The 22,905-nt window shown below is 38.5% G+C and overlaps 2 protein-coding genes across 2 annotated transcripts; one reads left to right on the top strand and one right to left on the bottom strand.

Moving 5' to 3' along the window:
* Window positions 1-402: 402 nt before the first annotated feature.
* pfdn4 (prefoldin subunit 4) lies at window positions 403-6,201 on the bottom strand. The gene is made up of 4 exons (XM_085344064.1): window positions 6,141-6,201; window positions 4,652-4,759; window positions 3,211-3,351; window positions 403-1,908 (listed from the first exon to the last, which is right to left on the bottom strand). Exons 1-4 carry the CDS (start codon window positions 6,165-6,167, stop codon window positions 1,777-1,779), a joined length of 408 nt encoding a protein of 135 aa, XP_085200190.1. The 5' UTR covers window positions 6,168-6,201; the 3' UTR covers window positions 403-1,776.
* A 1,831-nt stretch (window positions 6,202-8,032) lies between these two features.
* On the top strand, window positions 8,033-22,905 carry bcas1 (brain enriched myelin associated protein 1). The gene is made up of 15 exons (XM_085344837.1): window positions 8,033-8,074; window positions 8,280-8,364; window positions 9,995-10,407; window positions 15,355-15,534; window positions 16,477-16,536; window positions 16,815-16,850; window positions 17,122-17,337; window positions 17,459-17,545; window positions 19,373-19,414; window positions 19,553-19,618; window positions 19,905-19,943; window positions 20,583-20,705; window positions 20,827-20,907; window positions 21,250-21,468; window positions 21,869-22,905. Exons 1-15 carry the CDS (start codon window positions 8,033-8,035, stop codon window positions 21,947-21,949), a joined length of 1,770 nt encoding a protein of 589 aa, XP_085200963.1. The 3' UTR covers window positions 21,950-22,905.

Genomic DNA, 22,905 nt, shown 5'->3' with positions numbered 1-22,905 from the left:
ATATTTGCAATGCGCAGCTATATTGAGGGATCTCAGAAAGCTCATCTCGATCCTACTTATAGATACGAGCTCACTGAAATTACTGGGGAACTAGAGACACCCACTGGTATGTTTTTGCTGTTACTTTAAATCAAAGGAAGCAGAGCCTACTACATATATGTACCTTATTTAAAGTCACAACTTCAGATCATTTTCCTCCAAATAAAGGAATTAAGATGACAGTGTTTGGTGAATTAAACAACAGACTTCATCCTATTGAAATTGTGTCCAAACACTAATGAATCTAAAGATTCTGGCAGACTATACCCGACCTTGATTGAATATTCACTCCAAATCATGCCACTTTAAAAGCTATCAATCCAGCAGCGCGGTTGATAAATATCAACGTGTGCGTCATTTGAGAGGAAGCGAGGGAATGAGCGGACAGGTAAAAACGAACAGATGCGGGGGGCGAAGGGGCAGAGACTGAGTAAACAAGGCCATGAGGGAAATAACTCAAGTCATTTCCATGCATGTTCCTCTGAGCCTGAGGTTTAACAAGCTGTGCATAAAGACAAGCTTGTGTGGGCAGTGTTCCTCTTAATCATAGCTATGAATGTTCAGCAGGAACCCTACAGGGAGGGGAAACTTGTTAATTGAGATCTCGATTCTCCTGAGGTGTCTCCTATAACTCCAAGCTCTCCATTTCTTTTATTTTTTTTCCATCCCAGACATTTTATTAGCTCACGCAGGCCACACTTGAGGGCACAATTTAATGAGGTTTGTGCATTGTTGATATTTGTGAGAGCCACCAACCATCCAGAACACTGTACATGCTGGATTAAAATGGAGGAAAGACATTAAAGACAACATAATTAATCTTTTAATTCTGCTGAATTGTTACAGATCAATGAAGTGCATTTCAGTTTGAACTGGGTACTAGATTATACTACCCCCGCCCCCCTCCTCCAACAACAAATACACTCACTCTCGTGCAGTCTTCTTGTTCTGATAATATAATCAGCATTTTCAACATACACCCAAAAATCAAACTTCTGTGTTACCTAGTGAGTGGCTAGTTCCTTTTACCTTTTTAAAAATGACGCCCCACTGAACTGTGTTTTGTGGATGTGGTGGCAGATTTCTTGCATGTTGTTTTAAATTGCATCTAAACCGTATGGCTACTTATTAAAGCAGAGACCTCTATATTCACACACTCGTTCAGCCTGCGACTACGGGTCTCAGCAAAGCGTCATTTGCTGAAAACGCGCTTTTATCGTTTCAAACTCGAAAACTCTCAGACAGAATGAATTAATGATTGATGAGAATGACGTCAAAACTTTGCAAAGAGTACAAATCAGTGTACTCTAAATTATTGATTGACGAGTACACCAGTGTGTCACAAACATTTTGTCCTACCTTTGACATTAGTAAAAAAATGACAAATCCTTTTGCTGCATTTCAGACTCTGTAAAAAGAACAAAGAGCTTTGTAATATTTTAATTTCTAGCAAATTTGTAATCAGTTCAGTGAAAAAAAATTGATTATGCGACCACTTGAAATTCATTAGAAATGAAGTACATTTATTCATTTGCGCAAAACATTTGTTTGATGACCTTGTGATCATGTTTGACAACACAAAACTGCAGACACATTATTGGCATGAATGAAAGATGCTACCAAACGTAAGAAATCTTTTTTTTTTTTTTTTTTTGGGGGGGGGGGTGTTGTGAAGCCGATACAGGAGGTCTGTGGAAAAGTCCAAACTGGGGCAACTGTCAAAGTCCATTTCACTGCTCAGCTTTCATCTGCCTCCAGGTTAATGTTGTTACCAAACTTGGCATAAAGCTGCACCTTCAGATCACTCAACACTTGCTGTATCGCTGACACTTGTTTCTCAAGGTCTTGGACCTCTTGCTCCAGTGTTTCCTGATTACAGAACACAGAAACTCCAATTACAGAACAGCCAGTTCAATTTCCCCACAGCAGGCAAGCAACAGACACAAGACATTTCCCAAACCGATTTCACCAAATGACTCTATTTATGTCATCAAAAGCACATTCCAAACACTAAAAGAGATCATTTTAGGTAAGAAATCATCTAAAATGACTGATATAAATCCACATTAAAATATAATCTGCCGATATAATGACTGAGCTGTCTTCGACACATTTGTCATTCAAGGTTTGCAGCAGACTCCTTTCAATCAATCAGTTCAGGGCTGTGCAGTATGTCCTATTGTGATAAAGTCACAGCAACACAAGGACAAATGGAGACATAATGGAAATTACAGAAGGGAGAAGGTTTAATCTGAAGTCCCTGTTGGTTAACGTCTCTCATGTAGCAGCCACAGAGCACTGCCATTGCTACACGTCTTTCCAAAAGGTGCGTCAGGAAGCACTCAAACCTAAATTTGAAACTTAGACTTGTACTTTTTGTAAAATGGGAATTTTTGAAAGGGAACTGAATTATGAATACTTGTCAGGCACAGATAACAATGACTGCTTTTTGGACATAACAGCAGGACTGCTAGAAATCCTTTACCCAGTGGAGCATTTCTAAAAATACTCTCAATTAACAAATGCTTTTATTTTAAATTATGTATTATCAGATAAATGTATAAGTCTAAATCAGGTCTAAGTGATGAAAAGACTCAAAATCCTTATTGATTTATGAAGAAATTCTTGGTCTTAAGAGATTTTGGAATTAATACATTAGATTTGACTGACAAAGTTGCCGTTTTTTCATTTTGCAAACAAGATATTCATATCTGCAAAACACATGACACAGTTTTGATGAATTGTGATTCATGGCTAGTAAGCAGTAGGTAAAAATGAACAGGCATTTAGCACTGTTTGTCCACGCACTTCTGAAAGTAATTATAAACTACACAACAGGCACATTTGTCAAACTGTGCTCAGTGAGTCTGTTTAGATGAGTTCTGAATGTTGTGCATGCAACGATATTTTCAACTCTGCACAACAACACATTCGAGAAAGCAAAAAGCATGCAAAATTCACTTTTCCCTCAACTTTTTGGGACTGCACTGGCCTCCAGTACTGATAAGCTGACTTACAAAGGAATGACACGACAAGGACAAATCTTTGTGTTTACAGAAAGGAATGTCTTTGAAACAAACCGTGATCGATAAAAGCCGTTGAAATTTGAAAAGAAGCTCACAAGACAGTGATTTAGAAAAGGTATTGAGAAACCGTCTGCGTTACACTTACCTTTGCGGATTCCAGCATCTCTTGCGTTTCGTCCTGGGAGTGATTTATAAAGACGTCGCCGATTTGATAAGGGATAAATAGAGAGTTGTCGTCAAACAGCATTAGGTCATCACTGGCATCCTGAAGGTTCTGAAGAGTTTTCTGCACGAAGACATTCACAGTCAGTCAGTTTGAGGTGGTTGCAAATAAACCTCGGTAGTTTAGGCGTCATTTAGCATCACAGTTCAAGATCGGTTTGTGTAATGCATCATTCAAACAACAAAACTGGATGAACTGTAAATGTTAAATTATCTTGATGTTGCGAATTGGGGGGGGGGGGGGGGGTATACACAGCAAATTAGCAGCTCACAGCTGACCACAGCTGATGAGGATGTGGGTAACAACACACAGGGACAACACAGGGGCTGAGAATATGGTGCAAGCCAAACTTTTCACATACATTTCTCTCTAGAATACAAATGTGAAGGATTTGAGGTTTATTCTGCGTTTCTTCAATACTGTAATGATTTACTGAAGTCAAAAGGAATTTGACAACTGCAGGCAAACAACTCATCTACTAATGTTTCTACAAAATCCTGAATGAATCCTTTATTCTGGAATGCCTGAAAGACATCTCGCAAGATTTAAATCTCACAAGAAGAACAACATTAATGCATTACCCTTCAGATCTAGGATGGAGGGACTAACAGCATCTGCAGCTATCTGACAAAGAGCTGCGCATAAAGGTGAAGCTGTCAATTCCCTGGCCAACTGGTTCTTAAACTGACCTATAACAAGATCAGGTACAAGCAACAGAAATGAGCTTCCTCATAACAGCATCTGGTTTCAGCTTTAGAGATTGAGGATGAGGAGCTCAGTTACTCAGGAGGAACTTGGTACAGCTGCTGCTCTGCTGATCATTAGGAGCCAGTTCTGGCATCTGATTAGGATGCCCTCTGCACACCTCCTCGGAGAGGCATTTCAGGCATATCCAACTGGGAGGAGATCCCAGGACATGAGAACATCGATTGAGTCGGTTCTGGGGTAATTTTAAAGTAAGATCATTAGAAACATCTCCATGGATATTCGTCAATCATTCACCAGCAACACAATGTTTAGCTTCCATAATGACAACTAATTAAAGTCACTTTTCCAGCAACTAGGCTAGAAAGTGAAACCAGTGCACAAGTGACAAAGGAATGAGTCTACTTTGTGTTGAATTCAAACACAAGCCCATTCAAATAAAAAGCTAAATAGTCAGACTTCTCCTCCAGTCATTAGCCCAGTTCAATCTTCCTGATCAGAGTGCCAGTTGTCATTTTGAATTTAATGTAATAATTTTATCTAGATATAAAAACTCACATCTGGGTGTAATTTGACTTTTGTAAATTTAATTGAACGCTAAATCCTTGCTCGGATATAAGACTATAAAACATGTCTTCCCAGCCCCGGTAACACTCACCCTCTTTTCCAATATCTCATTCTTCAGCTCCGTCATCCGATTCGTGTTCCTGGCAAATTTATTGATCTTCTGCTGGTCTTCAAACGTTACATTCACATCTTCAACTGCCTGCAAACAAGGAGAAATGACTTGAGGTTGCAGTTCATTTTAGCCTGTTAAACATGACAATCCTAGATGCGCTGACAGAATTTAACTTATTCTGCTATGAGTTATAAGTATTGATCAGCAGCAACTTTTCCAAAGATGAAATCACAAGCATTACAAAGACATGCTGTGTTAACTGAAAAAACAAAAAAAAGACCCACCACCTTATGAATGGAGAAGCATTTAGTAAGATTAAAGCAAGCCTTATAAATAAAGAATGTGTGGTAGTGTTGTTTTAAATCAAGCGTAAGGAATAAAACCAAAGAGCTGTATTCAGTTTCATTTAGAGTGACCAAGTGGCCTACTTTATGCAGGATTGCACAATGTTTTTATTTTTCACCTCCTGTCCTACATTTCAAATTGGCTCCAATTCACCACAGCACAGGTCTGGCTTTTGGCTGACTATATAACGAAATCTACCACAAATAAAAGTTATGTGGTGTGTTTTTGCTGGCACTAGACTGCAATTTCCCTTTTGAGAGAGTAGAATCAATAAATAAACTATGCATTTTTCATTTGAACCTCAAATACATGTAATCTGGTTGATTTGTCCAGTGCTAAAATTAATTTATTCAGCGCATCCCTCCTCAACACAAAGATTATTAGGAGGGGAACAGCAGATGAAACACCAGAACAAATATTAAACAAGTACTGCCAACCAAGACCATTGCATTAAAAAAATAAAAAGCAACAGCTGGAAAATTGGTGGTAAAGGTGCATATAGATTTGTACCCGTCAGTCACATCCTCTGCAACCCGCATAGCTTTATCAGACTGCCCTCTTAGCATTAGCGTAACCCACATTGTCCAACACATGAAAACTATTTGCTCCACATTTGGCTTGTTGTGATATGGTCATCCTACTGTGCTGTTGGCCCCTCAGAAACATTTAAATATAAACTGAGTGAGACTGAGCAGGGTATTGGTCATTTATTGGGGACATATACTGCTTTAGCTTGTCGTTTCTTAGACAGTTAACTACAGGCCGATTTTTATTTTGTTTGCTAGCATGCTAGCTTGGGTGTCCCATCACCTGCAGCGGCCACTGCCCTGATCTGGATATTGAGCTCATTGTTTCACCACATAGTTGTTAAGCTCGCACGAACAACAGCTGCAAAATTACAACGTATGTCGAGCTAGTGTTTTAACCCAAGGAGATATCGCTTTACGGTAGCTACACGAGGGTGTGACGGCGCTTTCAAATATCACCGCCGTGAGAAAGCTCGGCGTCTTACTCGCACACATACACGATGCCACCTTCTTTCTGCATCCCCTGTTAAAACAGCGATAGAGTAACGCATATGCAAGACAAAAAAAGTGGATTTTTGTTTAAAAATATTGCTTACCACGGATGATTTCATGGTCGCTGCCATCTTTGCTTCTTCGACTGTTCACCCGCAGCGTCGCTCAGCGGGATAAATATCCCGACACTGCCACCTATCAGCAGGCCTGATCTGGAGTTTGACCCCCACAAGTTGGCCAGAAAATGTGTTTACTTCTCTCAAACTGTTTGTTTAGTTCTTTCCCTTCTTTTTGAGTTTTCGTGTGATTGATTTGTTTATTTAGTTGAGTTCATGTTCTGGTAACTATAGTTAGATATGTCGCAAGATGCTTTCCCTTACATTTACATCTAGAAGCTGAAATTTGACTTATTTAAAAAATAATTCAGCCATTTTTTTGTTCTGTTGTAGGTAATTATCTCAATAAATGTGCAATCGTGCTTTACACTGGTTGTGTAAAGCACTTTGGGGTCCTTAGGGACTAGAAAAGCGCTATACAAATACAGGCCATTTACCATTTCAATACGCCAAACAAGTTATTATGCCAACCGGAACTGCTGTTCTGTAAATATTTGCACACAGTACTGCACCCAAGTTCAAATATTTAATGAATACATCTGTAATGGGAGAAGACTAGAAATTCATATTTGTCTAGACCGAATTACAATGCACCACCTGTAGTTTTAAGCATCACTGGCATTTTAGTCTGAGTGAAAAACAAATCATAAATATGCAGGTTTTTCTGTCTCAAAGTCAGCAGTCTTTATCTAACTTTGTAGGAGCCACTAGCATACCTAGTAGGCTGTTACGCGTTGGTGCACCATGAAGAGTTTTCTTGAGGCCCCTCAGCTGCAGGCCTTGCATGAAGTCACCAAACAGGGGAATCCAACTCCCACCTCAGCATGCAGTCTATAGGATACAGTCGAGCCATTGTTTTCATGGATTCCAAGGCTTGCCATAATAAAGTCAATAAATAGTGCACATGTTATAGTCTTTTTTAGTTTGTTTCTTAAGCATGCTTGTTTGTGATAAAACGCTTTCACATACTTTGGTTGACATCTTCCAGGAGTCAAATGACTTCTAGAAGTTAAATCCAATAAACAAAAGCCTTTGTCAGCATTATCATGGCCTAGTTACAAAAAAAAACAAAAAACATAAAGATGAGTTCATCTTCAATACCATATTGACATACACTGGTAAACAATAGTATCTAACTTGTTACCCGCCTTGATGACCTCTTTTCTTTTTTTATCACATAATACCAAAACAACATAATGGGTATGTTAAAGCACATCTGTGTGATTAGATTTATTTTTTATCAATCAACTGCATCTTTAAAAACTAAATCAGTAAGAAAAAATGCTTAAAGTGTTATCTTCAAATTAACCAGTGCCAACATAGTTATTTTGGGTTTTGTCAGTGTGGATGCTTGCCAGACCAGTATCCTTAATATACATCCTGTTAGGTCCCCGCCAGATTGGTCAACAAACTGTTTGGACCGCCTTATCACAGCAGGCTTGGACAGATTCACACCTCATTATGATCTCGTCAGGGTATGTTCAGGATGCCACATGGAGATTACTGTGAGTTGATCAAAGTACCAATACAGCGCACTTTCTTTTTTTTCCAGAGGAAATCCAGCTGCCAACTTGAAAACAGACCCACCCATTTTGACACACACATAAAGTGTCCAGTTAACAAAAGTCTATATACATAGTTGGGCAAAAGGAGGAAGTCCATCTCAGACAGACACGCCGTATCCTTAAGAAGGAAGTCAAGTAACAAGGTAAGACATTTCACTGAAAGCAGTATTAAAATGTTTAAATGGCTTTGCAAAAGTCTTAATAGATGTTAACCATTATTTGCAGATTGTCTTTGCTTATCAGTACAACATAACAATATGACATTTCTATTTCATTTAATTCTATTGCAACCTGCAGATCTTAACTGGGAAAAAGATGGGAAACGAGCAGTCAGTAAACATAGAAGAGCTATCCAAGGTAAAACAATGCAAATTACATGGCAGACATTACAGGCTAAAAGTTACACGTGCCATTTTCTATATTTGTTGACATCAGTCACAAGATGCACACTTTTCCAAAACTCTAGCATGCACAGGTGACAGGTGAAAAAAACTCTGCTTCTCTTTAAAGATAACCCATCTAGACTAGAAAGCACAATGCTGACGTTGTTATTTACTCACAGAATGGGACAATTCCTGAAAAGCATGAGAATGGAACCGTGAATGGCATCTCTATAGAAGTCACGTCTGGCGGACTGGAGATTAATGGTACATGAGTTTTATTTTATTTTTAATTTCTCTTAGGATAAATAACATCCAAGCAATCTGTGATGATGTTCTGCCTGATCTACAGTGGTGGTGCCACTGTAAAGCATGAGCAAATCAATGCTCAACACTGGCAAATTAAATTCTTACTTAAGAATGAATTTTATTAATGTCAGACTGTTGTGTTTTACTGTATCACGCTTTATGCTGATATACTTTAAGGTTCTCCTTCAATGAAAAAAAGCAAATTAATTTTACAAATTTATTAGTGGTGATTAATCCTTTAATCCTTTTAATACTCTGCAAACACAGTGACTCCCAGTTGCACGGTGTCTGAGTAAACCACAGGTGTTTTCTCAGGAATTAACAAGGAGCAAGTATTTGACTTGTCAAGGTGTGGTGGTTTGTGTCTTCACTATAAAAATAAAATACTGTGGGATTCCCATGGCTCTTGACTGTTGATTCCTGAGATAACGTTCTCACACTGACTTGCCCGTGTTTACTAGCTCGTGGAAATTTTGCTGAATTTTATGGCAACTGTTGAAATTCTCTTTAAGCTAGAAGTAAAAATCACTCTATGGGCTAATACTAAACAAAATGACACTTATGTTTAAAAATAAATTCCATAAAACCCAGAAATGTTCATTTTGACCCTTTTAAGCTGACTCATTAGGGGGATGTTTGTTAAGGTGGAAGTTCATAGAAAAGGTCCAGAATCAGAATCAGGAAATCGCTTTGTAATAGACATTTAATTAAGGTGTAATAAGGTGTGTCATTCAAGCTGCAAAATATTAAATAAATATTTCAAAGCTAAAAAAAAAACTATGTGCAGTATTTACAAGATTCAACAAATGATGTTGCCAGGTCCAGATGTCGCAGGGAGGAACTGATACATTTTAACAGGAATGATGTGCTTTGACGTTCCATGTTGCATTGCTGTGGTATTAGCCTTTGGTGAATGTGCTCCTATTACTGCCTAGCACATCATGGACGCAAAGTGAAGCATTATCTATGAGTTCACATGACTTTGACATTTTTCGCCAAGCTCCACAATTTCCAGATTTATGGGCCTTGAGGATCACTTTGTTGAGTTTGTCGGTGTCCATAAAGGTGCTTAATGTAGTTTCCTTTAGTTAAAAGTAACAAAACACTTTCCCCAAATTAACTAAAGCTATGACGTGATGCACTTGTTAAGACTTTGGGTTTAAAATCTCTATATATTGTGTTGAAGAGATATCAACTGAAATGGAACTAGAGCTGGGCTGCACTTTCATGCAATGCCAATTTGTACCACTAGGTGGTATAGTAAGTCCATGTAATCTTTATTTAAACAGACAAGTAATTTATTGTTGTTTACAATGGCAGCCTGGCAAAATGCAAAATATCCAAAGAAAGAAAGAAAGAAAGAAAGGAAAAGCACCACCACACATCTGAAAACATCTGAACACACCCAGTGATAAAATGTTGCTGCCTGGTCTTTAAGCATATATGTCCAACTGTTATTTTATAGTAATTTTTTTCCTGAAAAAAAAAAAGAAATTTAGCCTGGGTTTAACAATAGTTTCAGTCCTTTGTTTCAATGTTTTTCCTGTATGTGGCATTTTGCTTATTTTGCCACTTTTTTATTTTTCAGGTAAAAGTGAAACTACAGTCTGCCAAAATGGCAAGGCCCACTCTTTAAACTCTGCCATAAAATCAACTGATGTGATCGTCAAATCAGAGTGTCAACCTGATATTGCCCAAGCTGTTTCTGAAGTTCCTGACACCAAAATTCAAGCCGTTTCTGAAGCCTCTGACACCAAAATCCAAGCCGTTTCTGAAGCCTCTGACACCAAAATCCAAGCCGTTTCTGAAGACCCTGACACCAACACCCAGAAGGAAGAGGTCAAGAAAAGCAAAGGAGAAAGAGGTCGTCGTCATTTTGGCAAATTGTTCAAAAAGAAAACAGAACCTAAAGCTGAAGCTGAGACTGTTGAAGAGAAAGAAAAAGAGACACAGAGTGAAGATCAAGTGGATGTAAGTGTTCCTCCCACTGAGCCACAGCAGGTGAGGGCACTTTTCATGTTTATTCTCATCAGATGAGTCTAGTTGTTTTTTTCTATTTGCCAACAAAACTGTGAAGAGACAAGCAGAGCAAGTCAGGTTACTTTGCATAGCACATTTTACACACAAGGGCAATTCAAAAGGATTTTCTAATGTACGGATGAATGGCCACTGGAATCTATGATGTATGAACTGCAATGAAAGTATGCAAAAACACAAATAAACTCATAGTAGAATTTTAAAGGTAATGGTAATGTTGCCATATCAATTAAAAGCAATGGGAAAAGGAAAAGTCTTTAGCTAAGTTTTAAAAACTGATCAATTATGGTAAATTATGATAATGCTCATGTTGTGCAATAGACCTCCATTGATTCTGAAAAACAACAACAATAATGTAAATACATATAGCAGATACAATGCTTGCCCTTAATTAAAAAAAAATAAAATGGAACCACACACCTTCCTTTATTAGAGCGAGCACACACACTGTGTTGTGTTTCTGAATTATGTTATTTTATCATTCTGCAGCTAACATTAACTAAAACAGAGTAAGCAGGAGTGCATATGCCCAAGGGTATAACCCTTTTTAAAAAAATAAATAAATAAAACAAGATAAATATGTCACACGTTGTTTGTCTTTGACAAAGATTAGTGGGCGTGGGCCTCTGCAGCACTGACGCCGACGCCCACGACAGGAAATTCAGAGAGCACAAAGATGTGCCGCTCACATTGTTAGTTTTGATCTTATCATGGGATTTCCTGAAAATGTCTAAAAAGGGGGGGGCACACTTTTTTATGTTGTGCTGTTTTTGTCAATTATCAGTTGACCAGATAGCCAGAAGACACTTGGCATAATCAAAATTCCCTGATGTCGACTTTTAGCTGTGCAAAGAAAATTATTTTATTTTGTCAGCCTGCCAAACACTCCAAATCATTTTAGCAATGTAATGTAGTCCAACACACCAAGCATTCTATGCATTTAACTATGTTTTTCCTTTTTGTTTTTTTGTTTTTTTAGCTTTGTTTACAATGGGCAACATAATGTAGAATAGCGCTTATTTCAAAAAACAAACAACTAAATAAGCAAGTAAATAAATACAAATGTAAGCATGTTACACTACATGACTAATTTTTCTGATTACTCGTGATCAACCACACGATTATCATGAGTGCCCTGGGAAATAAACACAAGTTGTATGTTGGTTTACATAATTTAATACAAGTGGAGCGGAAGCTGGCGTTATAACTCACATTGACCATCAAGACGGAAATGAATGAACATTAAAAAATTGAATTAGCAACATAAAAGCAGATATTTCAACACAAATGGGTGATGGTGACTTTACAGCCACAACTGTGGAGGATACACTGAGTGAACATGCCATTAGCAAAGCTGAGGAGCTTGTTAGAGACCCTTTAAAAGATTAAACATCAACGTTCAGAGCAGAGAGGGTTGAGAAATCTGACTCAAAAGATGATACTGTTGTAGAGGGACAGACGAGAGAGAAAACTCTGGCAAAGGAGTTCACTTCCACCACTCCAAAAGCTGCAGCAAGTTGTGTTGAAGCAGTTTTGGCAGTTGCCTCTGACTGCGCAGTAATTGCGTCAGAGCTGGGAGTAGGTGAAGCAATTACTGAAGACAACAGTAAAGGAGCTGCAGACAAGTCAGCTGATGTAGTGCTGATTGAAACTGCTGAACCCGAATCTAATGCTGTCACTCCTGAGACCGGGGAAGCAAATGACATTACCTCCCTAGACAAAGAGGCTGTGACTGGAGTGACGGAAACAATCTCTGAGGTTGTTCATGAGAACCCAAACTCCGCAGCCGTAAATGAAGACATGCCTGTAAAAGAAGCCGCTGTCCGTTTTCAGAATGGAAATCTAGTTAAGGTGGATCTGGCCCATGAGGAGGTCACTCCTGATGATGCACCACAGCTGAAGATGTGCTACAAATAAGTGAGCAAGACAATATTAGCCTTATAACTACTAATGAGTCTGGAGAAATGTTCGGTAGTTGTCCCAAAGAAGAAATTAATGTTGCAGAAGCCTGAAGCTACTTTAAAATCTCCAGCAACTGAAGTCAATCCACATTGTATTCTAGAGATTATTATAGTAGACATCGAAGTTGAAGAACATGTGATAACTGAGATAGAAACAGAATCAACAATTTGAACCACGCTTCAGGAGCCTGCAGTGGATAACAACAGCACCGTCAAAGAAGAGGACATTGTGGCAACAGCTTTTGTGCTTCTCTCTGGAGAACATGAAGAGCGTCTTTCCCATTCAGAACAAGCTTTTTCAGATCAAGCTTAAACAGTGGCAGACAGTGTTGAGGAGAATACTTCAGTCCAAGGTTTATCTACTGAAGGAGAGGTAGAGGTTGCAAGTTCTGAAAAAGCTGTAGAAGAAAGTGACATAGAAAAGGTTAAGAATCTAAAGATAATGAAAGCCATGACACACCTGAACAAACCCTTGTAATCTTAGAGGAAGCAGGACGAGAACCCAAGCCCTTTGTAAAGAAGATGGTAACAGTGAGGGTTAGGGTTTGTTTTTTTTTCAGAAATCCTACAAATAATTTAAACAAACTTGAAGAACTAACAACTGAAGGACACCGCAGAAGATTTAGAGCCTTATGTTTTAGTCTAAGAAGAATACTGAGGAGAATACTGCCCTGGAGAATGCTGATCAAGGATAGATGTTGTCATGTGTGATTTATATGTGAGCCTTGGGATTAAATCCTAAAAAGATAATCCAACCTTGTTTTTGTTTTATTTCTCCAAATAGCCTGGGAAAGATAGTAGAGAACAAATAAAAATGAGTCACTATTTCTCATCCTTGAGACAACTGAAAATGAACATTTCACCTCTGAAGATTCTTAAACTGCCATCTGATGAGCCTGTGGCAAAGTGTGGCGATGCACTCCCAGGCCAGAAGTTAAATACACCTCTAGGTGGAGAGTGATACTGAAGAGATGCATGAGAGGCGGTGCAAACCGGATAGATTCAACATGTGATGTACAGAATTTCCTTAAGGCGTCTCAGTCACAAGCTCAAACATTGAACATTTACCTCTTAGATTTCAGTCACCTATAGCTGTTGAGAAAAACAACAAGCCTGGTGACTGAAAGATAATTTCACCAGTCCTCCGTATTATTGACATCCACGAGTCTTCAAACAAACGAATAAATTATGAATGAGCAGTGATCAATAAGCAGACACGGAAATATTAATTTGAAGTTTCCTTTTCTCATTCATTCATTATTTCAGTCATACTGTGTTTAATGACAAATAATACTTAAAGGGACATATTGTGCTCATTCTGTGCTTTATGTTCTTAGAGATTTTATTCAATTCAATTCAGTTTTAATGGTATAGTGCCAAATAACAACACTTACTCAAAGTGCTTTATATTGTACAGAGAAAACCCAACAAATGAGACGACCCCTTATGGGAAACACCCACTTGATAGAAGTGGGAAGGAAAAACTTGCTTTTAACAAGGAGAAACCTCCTGCAGAACCAGGCTCAGGGAGGGGCAGCCATCTGTTGTGACCGGTTAGGGGTTACAGAGAGAAGACGGGACAAAAGAAACTCCCTGACAGAGAGCCAGTTTGACAATTAAGATAATAAAGAAGAGAATAAAAAATGATTAAATGCAAAGTGGTGTATAAATATAAAGAGAGTGAAAAGAAATGAGTGAAGATTATCTAACATGTCTAGTCTTCTTACACACAAAGTCTTGGTTTTTTACACTTTCACACATACATATGTATATATATATATATATATATATATGACTGCTGGATTCAGTCATTTAATCTGAAGCTGGTTCCTTCATTTACATTTTAAACAAATATCCCTCTATTTACCTGTTCTGTATATAATACAGGAATGATTAATAGCAGCCACAATACATTTACGGTTACATAAAATTTAGCAGTACTTGCCACAGGGTCCACACAATCCTGATGGTCATCAAAAACATCTTCAGCTTTACCAGAACTAATTATCATCTGCTTAGATATATAACATAGATACAGATTTATTTGTAATTCTTCATTCTGTACATTTTGGTAACTGTTCAGTTATGTGTGGGCAACATTCATTAAGCAAATGCATTCACAGGGCTAGGATGAACTGAACGTTATATACAGTATATGAAAATCAAGAGAACTGGTATTTAGAATAAATCTTTTTAAAAAGCAAATATATGTTAGTAATCACTGCATGGGTTCATACAAAGTCTTGTTCAGACTGCCACATTCGTTTAAGGACGAGATAGGCTGCATGTAGGCATACATACACTTTGATCATTATAGTGCTGAAAATAAGGGCCCTCGTGTTCCTCACTTCATCCGCTACTTAGAGCAAACGTTTATGCTCTCTTTCCTCTGATTTAAACCTTCTTTCTTCTGATTGGCTGCCCCTCGTAAGTAGAAAGTGGGTCTGGCTACTGTGAGCTGACCTGTGTGACCTGTCTATGTTGCTGGTCTCATTAACTGAAACTTTGGCAACATTTATTTTGGTGCTTGTAACAGAAAATATGGAAAAGCAAAATAGGCCACCTCTACAGTTTCTAATGGGATAATAAATTGGGCCAAAATAATGTATCAAGATTGCTGGAAGAAAAGGCAAAAAATGTATAAATGAATTGACATTGGTTCAGTTCACATATTTTATAGACACACACCATACGGGCATAGCTAGGTATTTGGTTTTCCTGACATTTCTCGAGAAATAACTCTCACACATTGTTGAATATCAATGACTGAGGGGTGGGACACACACATTAATAAAAGGGTGATTGTTGACAATGCCCCGAGTAGGCAGAGGCATGGTTGGAATTGTGCTCCCATCTCAATACTGCGATTAAGACACTCACTGCTTACATATCAGCTCCGCTCTGCTCTAACATAATTCTCAAAGGCGAATTCTTTTGTCATGGTGTACAGGAGACGGCTAACCTAAACCACGAGCCTGAATCATTAAAGGAGCCAGAGAGGGTGACTCCAGTCTCCAGTCCCAAGGAAGAAAACGTCCCTGAAACTGACAACGGAGACAGTGAGCCCGTGGAAAGCAAAGAGGAGAGTAACCCAGAAGAGAATCCAGTTATGAACTTCTTCAAAACCCTAGTAAGTGGCATCATTTGGCAATTTAAGGTGACTTTTTATGCTCCTGCTATTCCTGTTTATCATGTCAAATTAGACTATTTGGGGGAAAAGGGAAAGAACATATGTGCTTTTTTTATCTGCTTCTTTTTCTGAAGAGAAACAGGCAAAAAAATTAAAAATAAATAAAATGAGGTTAATGCGTCTTCCAGTTGTGCCCCAGTCAAAGTGAGATGTGTGGTCATTTTTCCAATCATTTAGCAGTAATAAGTAGTAATACATTGAAAATGTTTCATTAGTTTGTGTGTATTTTTGATTTTTTTTGTTCTATGTAGTGATGTGGGAAGGCGGTATAACTGTATATGACATTAAGTGTAACCGTAGCGAAATCTGCCATCATGACAGTGCCAGATGGAAAAGTTGCAACAAGCAGCTATTGTATTTCCTCTTCATCATGCTGTCTTTTGGATTCATGCCGTTTTAAAGAGTTGCCATTGCCCTAGCCCCATGCTAATCAAGTCTTTGAACATGCGGGAATGTGGTGGCCTATTGTTCATCCCATAGTGTGAGCTCACAAGGGAGGCCTGTGCGGTTGGAAGTCGAGATTTGTGAAGATAGAGCGAGGGCAGGCCTACGCCATCTCCGGAGCACAATGGCTGTCACAATGGCAGCGCATGTACTGTATGTGCTCTGTCAGGGACCTCTGTGGGCCTCAGTTAGCTTACCATAAAGGCCTATGTCTGCATTCATGAAAGGCTTCTGTTTTATCCAAATAATTATTTTTCTGTCTCATCAACTGTATCCCCTGGCATTTTGCTTTTCACACTGCTTAACCGCCACATACATAGTGCTCCACAATGCTTACACAGTTCACATTTAAAGATTAAGATTTTTTTCTCTTGTGTTTTTATGTGGATCACGGCACAAAAAATAAAGACGGTTCATTTTTATTCCTCTGTTGCACAGGTGACCCCTACTAAAACGTCCAAAAAGGAAACGGCTACTCCCGATGCCGCTAAAGACAAGGTGAACAGAGGTTCATTTTAACCTATCACTCTCTGCTGCTTTTATCAAACCATATCTCTGATTATCTAATACAGACAGCTATACAATGAGCTGTCACACCCTCATCTGTTCTGTTTCTGTTGCTTGAACTAAGGATGTTCCTGAATTTAAAAAGTAACATTTATTTTTAAAAGGTGATTTATTTTTGCAGAATTTGTGCATAAAGCTTTTTTTTTGCATCCTTTGTTTGCTTCAGTTTAACCTTTTTTATAAGTGCTTTCTTTTCTGTTGCAAAATAGTCCCAGAAGGAGACCCAACCAGCGGCAACCACTACTGTGAGCATATAACCCATAAGTTTTGATTCCCATAACCATTGCACTTCACGTTAAATGTATATATTTACTGCACATGGTGAGTTTATTTAATTTCCGGATATGATGCCTTATTTGCTCATTTTACATAGCAATGCATTTTTATTGGGTGAAACTGGAAGGAAATACAGTTGCTGATGTCATATCTGACAAAACTGCTACATCAAAAATGTCTTTGCAGTTTAAGAGGGCTGTGTAAACCATTGCTTTAACAGCCCCTCTCTTTCTTCAATAGGTTGCACAAATATCTGAACCGCCTGCAGCACCCAAAGGAATGTCTGTCCCACCACCCCCACCTCCAGAGCCACCGAAAGTGGAAATCAAAGGAGAGCCAACTGCCAAACCTGTAAAGGCCTCTGCGAAAGAAGAACCTAAAGCTGCTGGAAAGGAGCCTGTGTCTTCGAAAGGAAAATCAGCCAAAGATACTCTGAGCAAATTTTTCCGCCAGAAGGTAAACAAACAGCTTTAACTGCAGATTACAAGATCCAATCACTATTTTAAGGAATAGCTATTCATATAGACACTCACTGCATGTTCAATGAGAACACAGTGTGAAACATACTGTATGTCAGTTTGAGGTATTGCTAGGAGTCAAGACCTCCAAAAGCAATGGCGCTTCAGCAAGTGGAGCCAAAGCCCCGGGCAAGACTGCAGCAGTGGTACAGTAAATGATCATATTCTCAAACTGACCATGGCTCATCAGTTACTAACCGAACAAGAGCTCATTTGTCCAGAGGCACCAGAAATTTGCAATTTACTGTTTCCTAATCGGAGCTATAGTTTTGTGAAGTAGCATTAGTCCTGTGCTGAAACCTTTTCTCTTGGGAGAATCAGGTTTTCTTATTTGTTGAGAATAAGATAAGAAGAATGACGTCGTCCTTACGTTTTTGCATAATACATAAAGACAAAAATAAAAGATCATAGCTTCAGCATAAGGAGCAGAAGCAGGGACAAAGGGCTAACAAGGCTCATCAGCACCCACCAGCACCACAAATGCTCACCCACAACACTGCATCTCCTTTCTTTTAACCGCACTGACTGTTAAGTCACATTTGCATCACTGTGAGCTCAACGAGAAGCCATTACATTTAGCTGCTGCCCAGAGAAGGTGTTATAGGGCATAACTACAACAGATTTCTTTTTTTAATTTTAGTTTCCGTAGAGCCAAAATAAACAACATGTGTATTTTAAAATAAAAAGGCTTTAATTTACAAGATCAAATCGTTATGTTGTTACATTTTTGAGCATCCATGTTTTTTTTTCTTTTTTCTTGCTGGATTTTGTCCCATATTTAAACACAGATCAACCAATTCAACCCAACACCTTTCATTTACATACTGAAGAATTACAAGCTGCCAAGACAGCAATAAACAAAAAATAAATAAATAAAAAGTTAAAATGAACAGACAAACAACATGAAGAGGGTAAAATTTCCAACATACATGCGCTAACAGTAAGTGGAGGAAAAAATTAACTGCTATCTGAAATAATTAAAAAGACAAAATTTCATGAAAAAGAATCACATTTACAACAATCAAACTAAACATAAGTGAGTAAAATAGATTACAACACACACACACACACACAAAACAACAACAAACTTCTACTTAGTAAAATAAACTAAAACAAGTAATATCCCTGATGAATATTTTAAGATTCTCCCAGATTCGATCAAAGTGGTTTGGAGTACACAATCTATAAACTGGTTTTGTCCTGCACTTTGGACTCATGCCAGAGGAGCTGTGGGGCTGTGCCATGGGCGTAACTATGTGCTGAACATTGGGGGGGTCAAGATCTCTGTCTAAATAAATAAATAAATCTGGGTAAATTCCCAGATGATTAAACATGCAACTATTTTGCTGGTAATAATGGAAATGAGTAAAGAGAATCAACAGCCTATTTATGCAAGATAATTCATAATTTTATTGGGGGAGTTATATTGGCTGGGTCTGATTATTGGGGGGGGGGGGGGGGGGGTCATAACCTCCCTAACCCCCCTGGAAATTACACCTCTGGGTTGTGCTGACATTACAGTGTGGAGCTCTTTCTGACTCTTCTAATGCATTTGAACTTCCTTAACCAGTTGATACAAGTCACCATTCATTGTCATGTTAACATAGTGAGTAGTCCATAAATACAACTTTTCATCTGTTTTGAGGTTCTGAAGTCCTTTTGCATTTCGCTGTCCTGCAGACAATCAGTCATGTGCAACAGCAGCTGTAGGAGCAGAGGTACAGCCAGGTGTAAACTTACATGTGAACTCGAGCCTGTTTAATCTTCCCAGCTGCATTCAGGGAATGTTACATTAATGTATTAAGATGTGAACATGAATCTTCCGCACACAAGCCTTGCTGGAGACGACTGGATAATTACAAACCATCTTGCCTGAGTTATATAACAAACATGCTTTATGGTTAATTACAGGGTTTGAAATGTTCATCGCAATTTGCATCTGTGCAGAATAAAATAACAGTTTTGCTCTACAGGAGACACCAGTGGATGTGCCAGCGCCTGTTGTAGAAGTGCAGGTAAATGAAAGGCAACTTCTCACTCTTGGGGCTTTGTACTCTTTTAGGGAGTGGAATGGTCTTTTGAGCCTCTGATTACACCACGTACCCTCTTCCAAAGCTGTTTTTGTATGTAAAGATTCATTTCTATTTGCTTAGATTCAAAATGAGGTTGAACCTCAGGAGGCAGCAGCAGTGGGGGAAGAGCCTGTTGTAGAAGTGCAGGTAAATGAGCAAGAAGTGCTTAGGAATATTAATTCCTGATTTTCTTCACTCTGCAGGCACCTCTGCAATAATGTTGCCACACTTATATGGTACCATAACATTTCCCACATTTACTCTTTGTAATTCATCCATTTTTTTAAATAATTGTATCGCATCACATCCCAAACTGTACAGATTAAACAACCCCCATTATGGCACAAAATGAGTACGATATAAGATTTAATGACTATCACTATTTACGCTCTTCCAATTCAGGATATAACAAATAACTCTCCCTTTTCTGTAGATAAAGGAAGAGGTACCACAACCAGTGGTAGAAACTGAGGTAAATTAGTGGTGTTTAATGTTCTGGGAAAGCTTTTTTTTTCTTTTCTTATGTTTCTTTTAATAGTTAGGGGAGATGAGTGGCTATAAAATAACCATATGAGTCACATTGATAATCACACTATGTGTGAGGCCAAAGTACCAAGATGGCTGACTGAGCTTTAGCAGAAAGACTACAAGTACGAGGAAGCAGCCTTGCAGCCTTGCACTGTTCAACCGTGACACAATCAACCCAGATATCTGGGGTTATGTGACTCTTCTTTTCTTACTTTCTTGAAGAATTAAAGTTTTCCCAAAATGTTTAACTAGCTGTTTCTTTAAAAGTGGACATCTTTGAAATGTAAAGTGAATATTGATGGGCTTTGCCTTTTTCCTCTTTCTTCCTCTTTACAGATTTTGGCTTTTGCGCTTTACAATGTGGGCTTCCTCACTAGTTCTTATCTTGATCTGATTATACGCTGTCTCTCTACTCTGATCACAGATATCTTTTTACTGCTTTACCTCCTCTTTCATGTCACAGATGGAAGCTCCTACTCTCACTCTGTCACCTAAATCGATGAGCATCCCTTTGATTTTTTTCCCTTTTTTTTTTAGTAAATATTCATGATACATATTTTTCTTTTTCCTGCTTTGGTTAAAGACGGTGGATTCCTCAAAAGCTGGCACCCAGGAGGCTGCTGCAAAACCAGAGCCGCCGCCACCTGCTCAGGAAGAAAAGAAAAGCGCCTCAAAATCCCCATTCCTTTCTTTCTTCAAGCCCCAAGTAAGAACCTATTCCCATAAACATTTATAAGATCTCTGAAAAGAAACAACTCTGAAATACATTAGGTATGAATTGTGGTGAAATTACAGAATGGTAAGTAACAGGTTAATGTGAATTTGAGGTGCTATTAGATCACATGACCACAAAAGTCCAGGCAGCCTCCACAAGTGGAGCTCGGCTCCTCAGGAAAACTACTGGACTGGTAAATACATGAAAATACGTTGCCTCTTGCAAACAGATGCATTATTAACCAGAGTAATTTCATCAATTACGTCTGGTATTAAAACATGCTCTAAACAACTTCTTTGCCAGAAGCATTTTTCTCCATTTGCTGTTATCTTTGAGCATATGTCACCGTCCCTCGTGATGTTGCGCATGATGTCATATCCTAACAGCAGATGTACATTTTAATCCCACTTCATGTGCCACCTCAAAGTCCATCTGCACTTAACGAGTGAAGTGTATGAGCCACCGGTGTGTGAATCTCAAGCCTGTCAAGGACTAAAATAATTGAATGCTTCATTATGTGCCGCAACACTTTTAGGCTGCTGAGCCCAAGAAGGTGACCCCAACCCCACCTGCAGCAGCGGAGGCAGCTCAAGCAGTGAAAGCCAAGGAGGAACCTAAAGTGGCAGCCAAGTCTTCAGAGCAAGCTGCAGATAACAAACCAGCCTCTGTGCCTTCCCAAGCTGGCGATGATGCAGCCAGTGTGCCCAAAAAACTGGAAAAGAGGAACTCCATTCAGCTATTCTTTAAAAATCTGGTAAGAAGAACATTACTTTCCCCAGATATTAACATTAGAAACATGCACAATATCCTTATCACTGCATAGTGCAAAGTATTTTTGTATTATCCCCACTAGATGGCAGCAGACACTTAAGGTGTAGGCTCCACATTACTGAAAACCAAGCGGACTGATATAACACATCTGGAAATGCAGTTTAGTTATAGGACAGTTACCGTTACTTAAATGTAACAAATTTAGTCAGAGTCCAATTTAATACATTTGATGCCTGTGAAAGAAATTAATAAAGTTTTTGTTTAACTAAAAAAACAATTAAAGCTTATAAAAGACAAAAATTAAATAAAAATAGATATTGAACGAGTTGCATTTTCTAAAGACACTGCAACAAAATGTACCATTTTCTCCCTGCAAACTGTAGACTCAGAAACGTCCTTCTACAGACGCCGGAGTCCAGACAGAGCCACTGACCGCTGCTCAAGGAGCTGAGAAAGCCAAATGAGACCAGAAGCAACCCTTACGTTTTCCTGTACAGTCTCCTTCCCTCCTTCTCACTTGTACTCAGTCCTTCTTTTTCTCTCTTATCACCTTCTTGAATCCCCTGAGTTACTTTGATTACTTTGTTTTTTAATTGTTACTGCTTAAAAGTCACAATAGCAAAGGTAAGGTTTTGGAAGAATAAAGGAAAGTGGACAGAACAGTTAGCAGGGAGTTGAACTTGTGGAGATTTAAAATGGTCAGAGGTTGTTTGGACATATTTTTTGTCACATAAATGTGACATTTTCTACAGACGTTTAAAATGACTTTTCTCTGTTTTGCAATCTAACATACTGGGCTTATGCAATATATAGTGCCATGCTTTGCCTTGAACAACTATTTTGTGTTAAATCGATAAAACTCAATGTCATATAGGTTCTATTTTTACACTTCACACCAGAGAATTCACGCAGTTAAGGTAATGCAGTGGTTAACATGAAGGACGTAGATATGAGTCATAGAAATGCTCTTAATGGAGCTGGTCTAAGGAGTATTAAAGTTTATATAGCAGAGTGTGCTTGCAGATTTTTGAACTCTATGCAAGTTATATGTGGACTAAAACAAAAAGGTACATGCCAGAACAGCTATCTTTTAGCTTATATGGGACATCACAATCTCTACTGATCTTTGGGGAACTGATTGTAAATACTCAACAAATGCTTAAAAATGCATCCGAGGTATTGAAACTGTGTCTTTGTGCAAATGTGTCCTTGTGGTATGCTCTGCATTACTCATAAATCACAACCGAGAAGCTTTTATTTTGATTTTAGCACTTTGTGTCGTGTCAACTAACAAAAGTTTTCCGGTGTAAGTAAACTGTGTCAGGCGTATGTGCAATTAATGTGACGCTGTAGTTTGTCGTTATGTAGGGTGTATGTGAAACTTGAGCTATCCTGAAGACAATAAATGCAAATAAATATA

The sequence above is a fragment of the Diplotaxodon limnothrissa genome, linkage group LG20 (assembly GCF_057381915.1).
Source record: "Diplotaxodon limnothrissa isolate DT_005_m linkage group LG20, D_limnothrissa_male_GT1.1, whole genome shotgun sequence".
Taxonomy (NCBI): domain Eukaryota; kingdom Metazoa; phylum Chordata; class Actinopteri; order Cichliformes; family Cichlidae; genus Diplotaxodon; species Diplotaxodon limnothrissa.
The sequence above is the reverse complement of the archived record's forward strand: the minus strand, read 5'-3'. Positions and strand labels throughout refer to the sequence as shown.

What these genes read in the sequence shown, in the direction of transcription:
- pfdn4 (XM_085344064.1), bottom strand. Translation starts at nt 6,167, where the DNA reads ATGGCAGCGACCATGAAATCATCCGTG. An exon ending in CGACCATGAAATCATCCGTG is followed by an intron (nt 4,760 to 6,140) that starts GTAAGCAATATT and finishes CCTTGTTTGCAG; the next exon opens with GCAGTTGAAGATGTGAATGT. An exon ending in AGATGCTGGAATCCGCAAAG is followed by an intron (nt 1,909 to 3,210) that starts GTAAGTGTAACG and finishes TTCTGTAATCAG; the next exon opens with GAAACACTGGAGCAAGAGGT.
- bcas1 (XM_085344837.1), top strand. Translation starts at nt 8,033, where the DNA reads ATGGGAAACGAGCAGTCAGTAAACATAGAAGAGCTATCCAAG. An exon ending in AACCAGCGGCAACCACTACT is followed by an intron (nt 16,851 to 17,121) that starts GTGAGCATATAA and finishes TTTCTTCAATAG; the next exon opens with GTTGCACAAATATCTGAACC. An exon ending in AGCCTGTTGTAGAAGTGCAG is followed by an intron (nt 19,619 to 19,904) that starts GTAAATGAGCAA and finishes CCTTTTCTGTAG; the next exon opens with ATAAAGGAAGAGGTACCACA.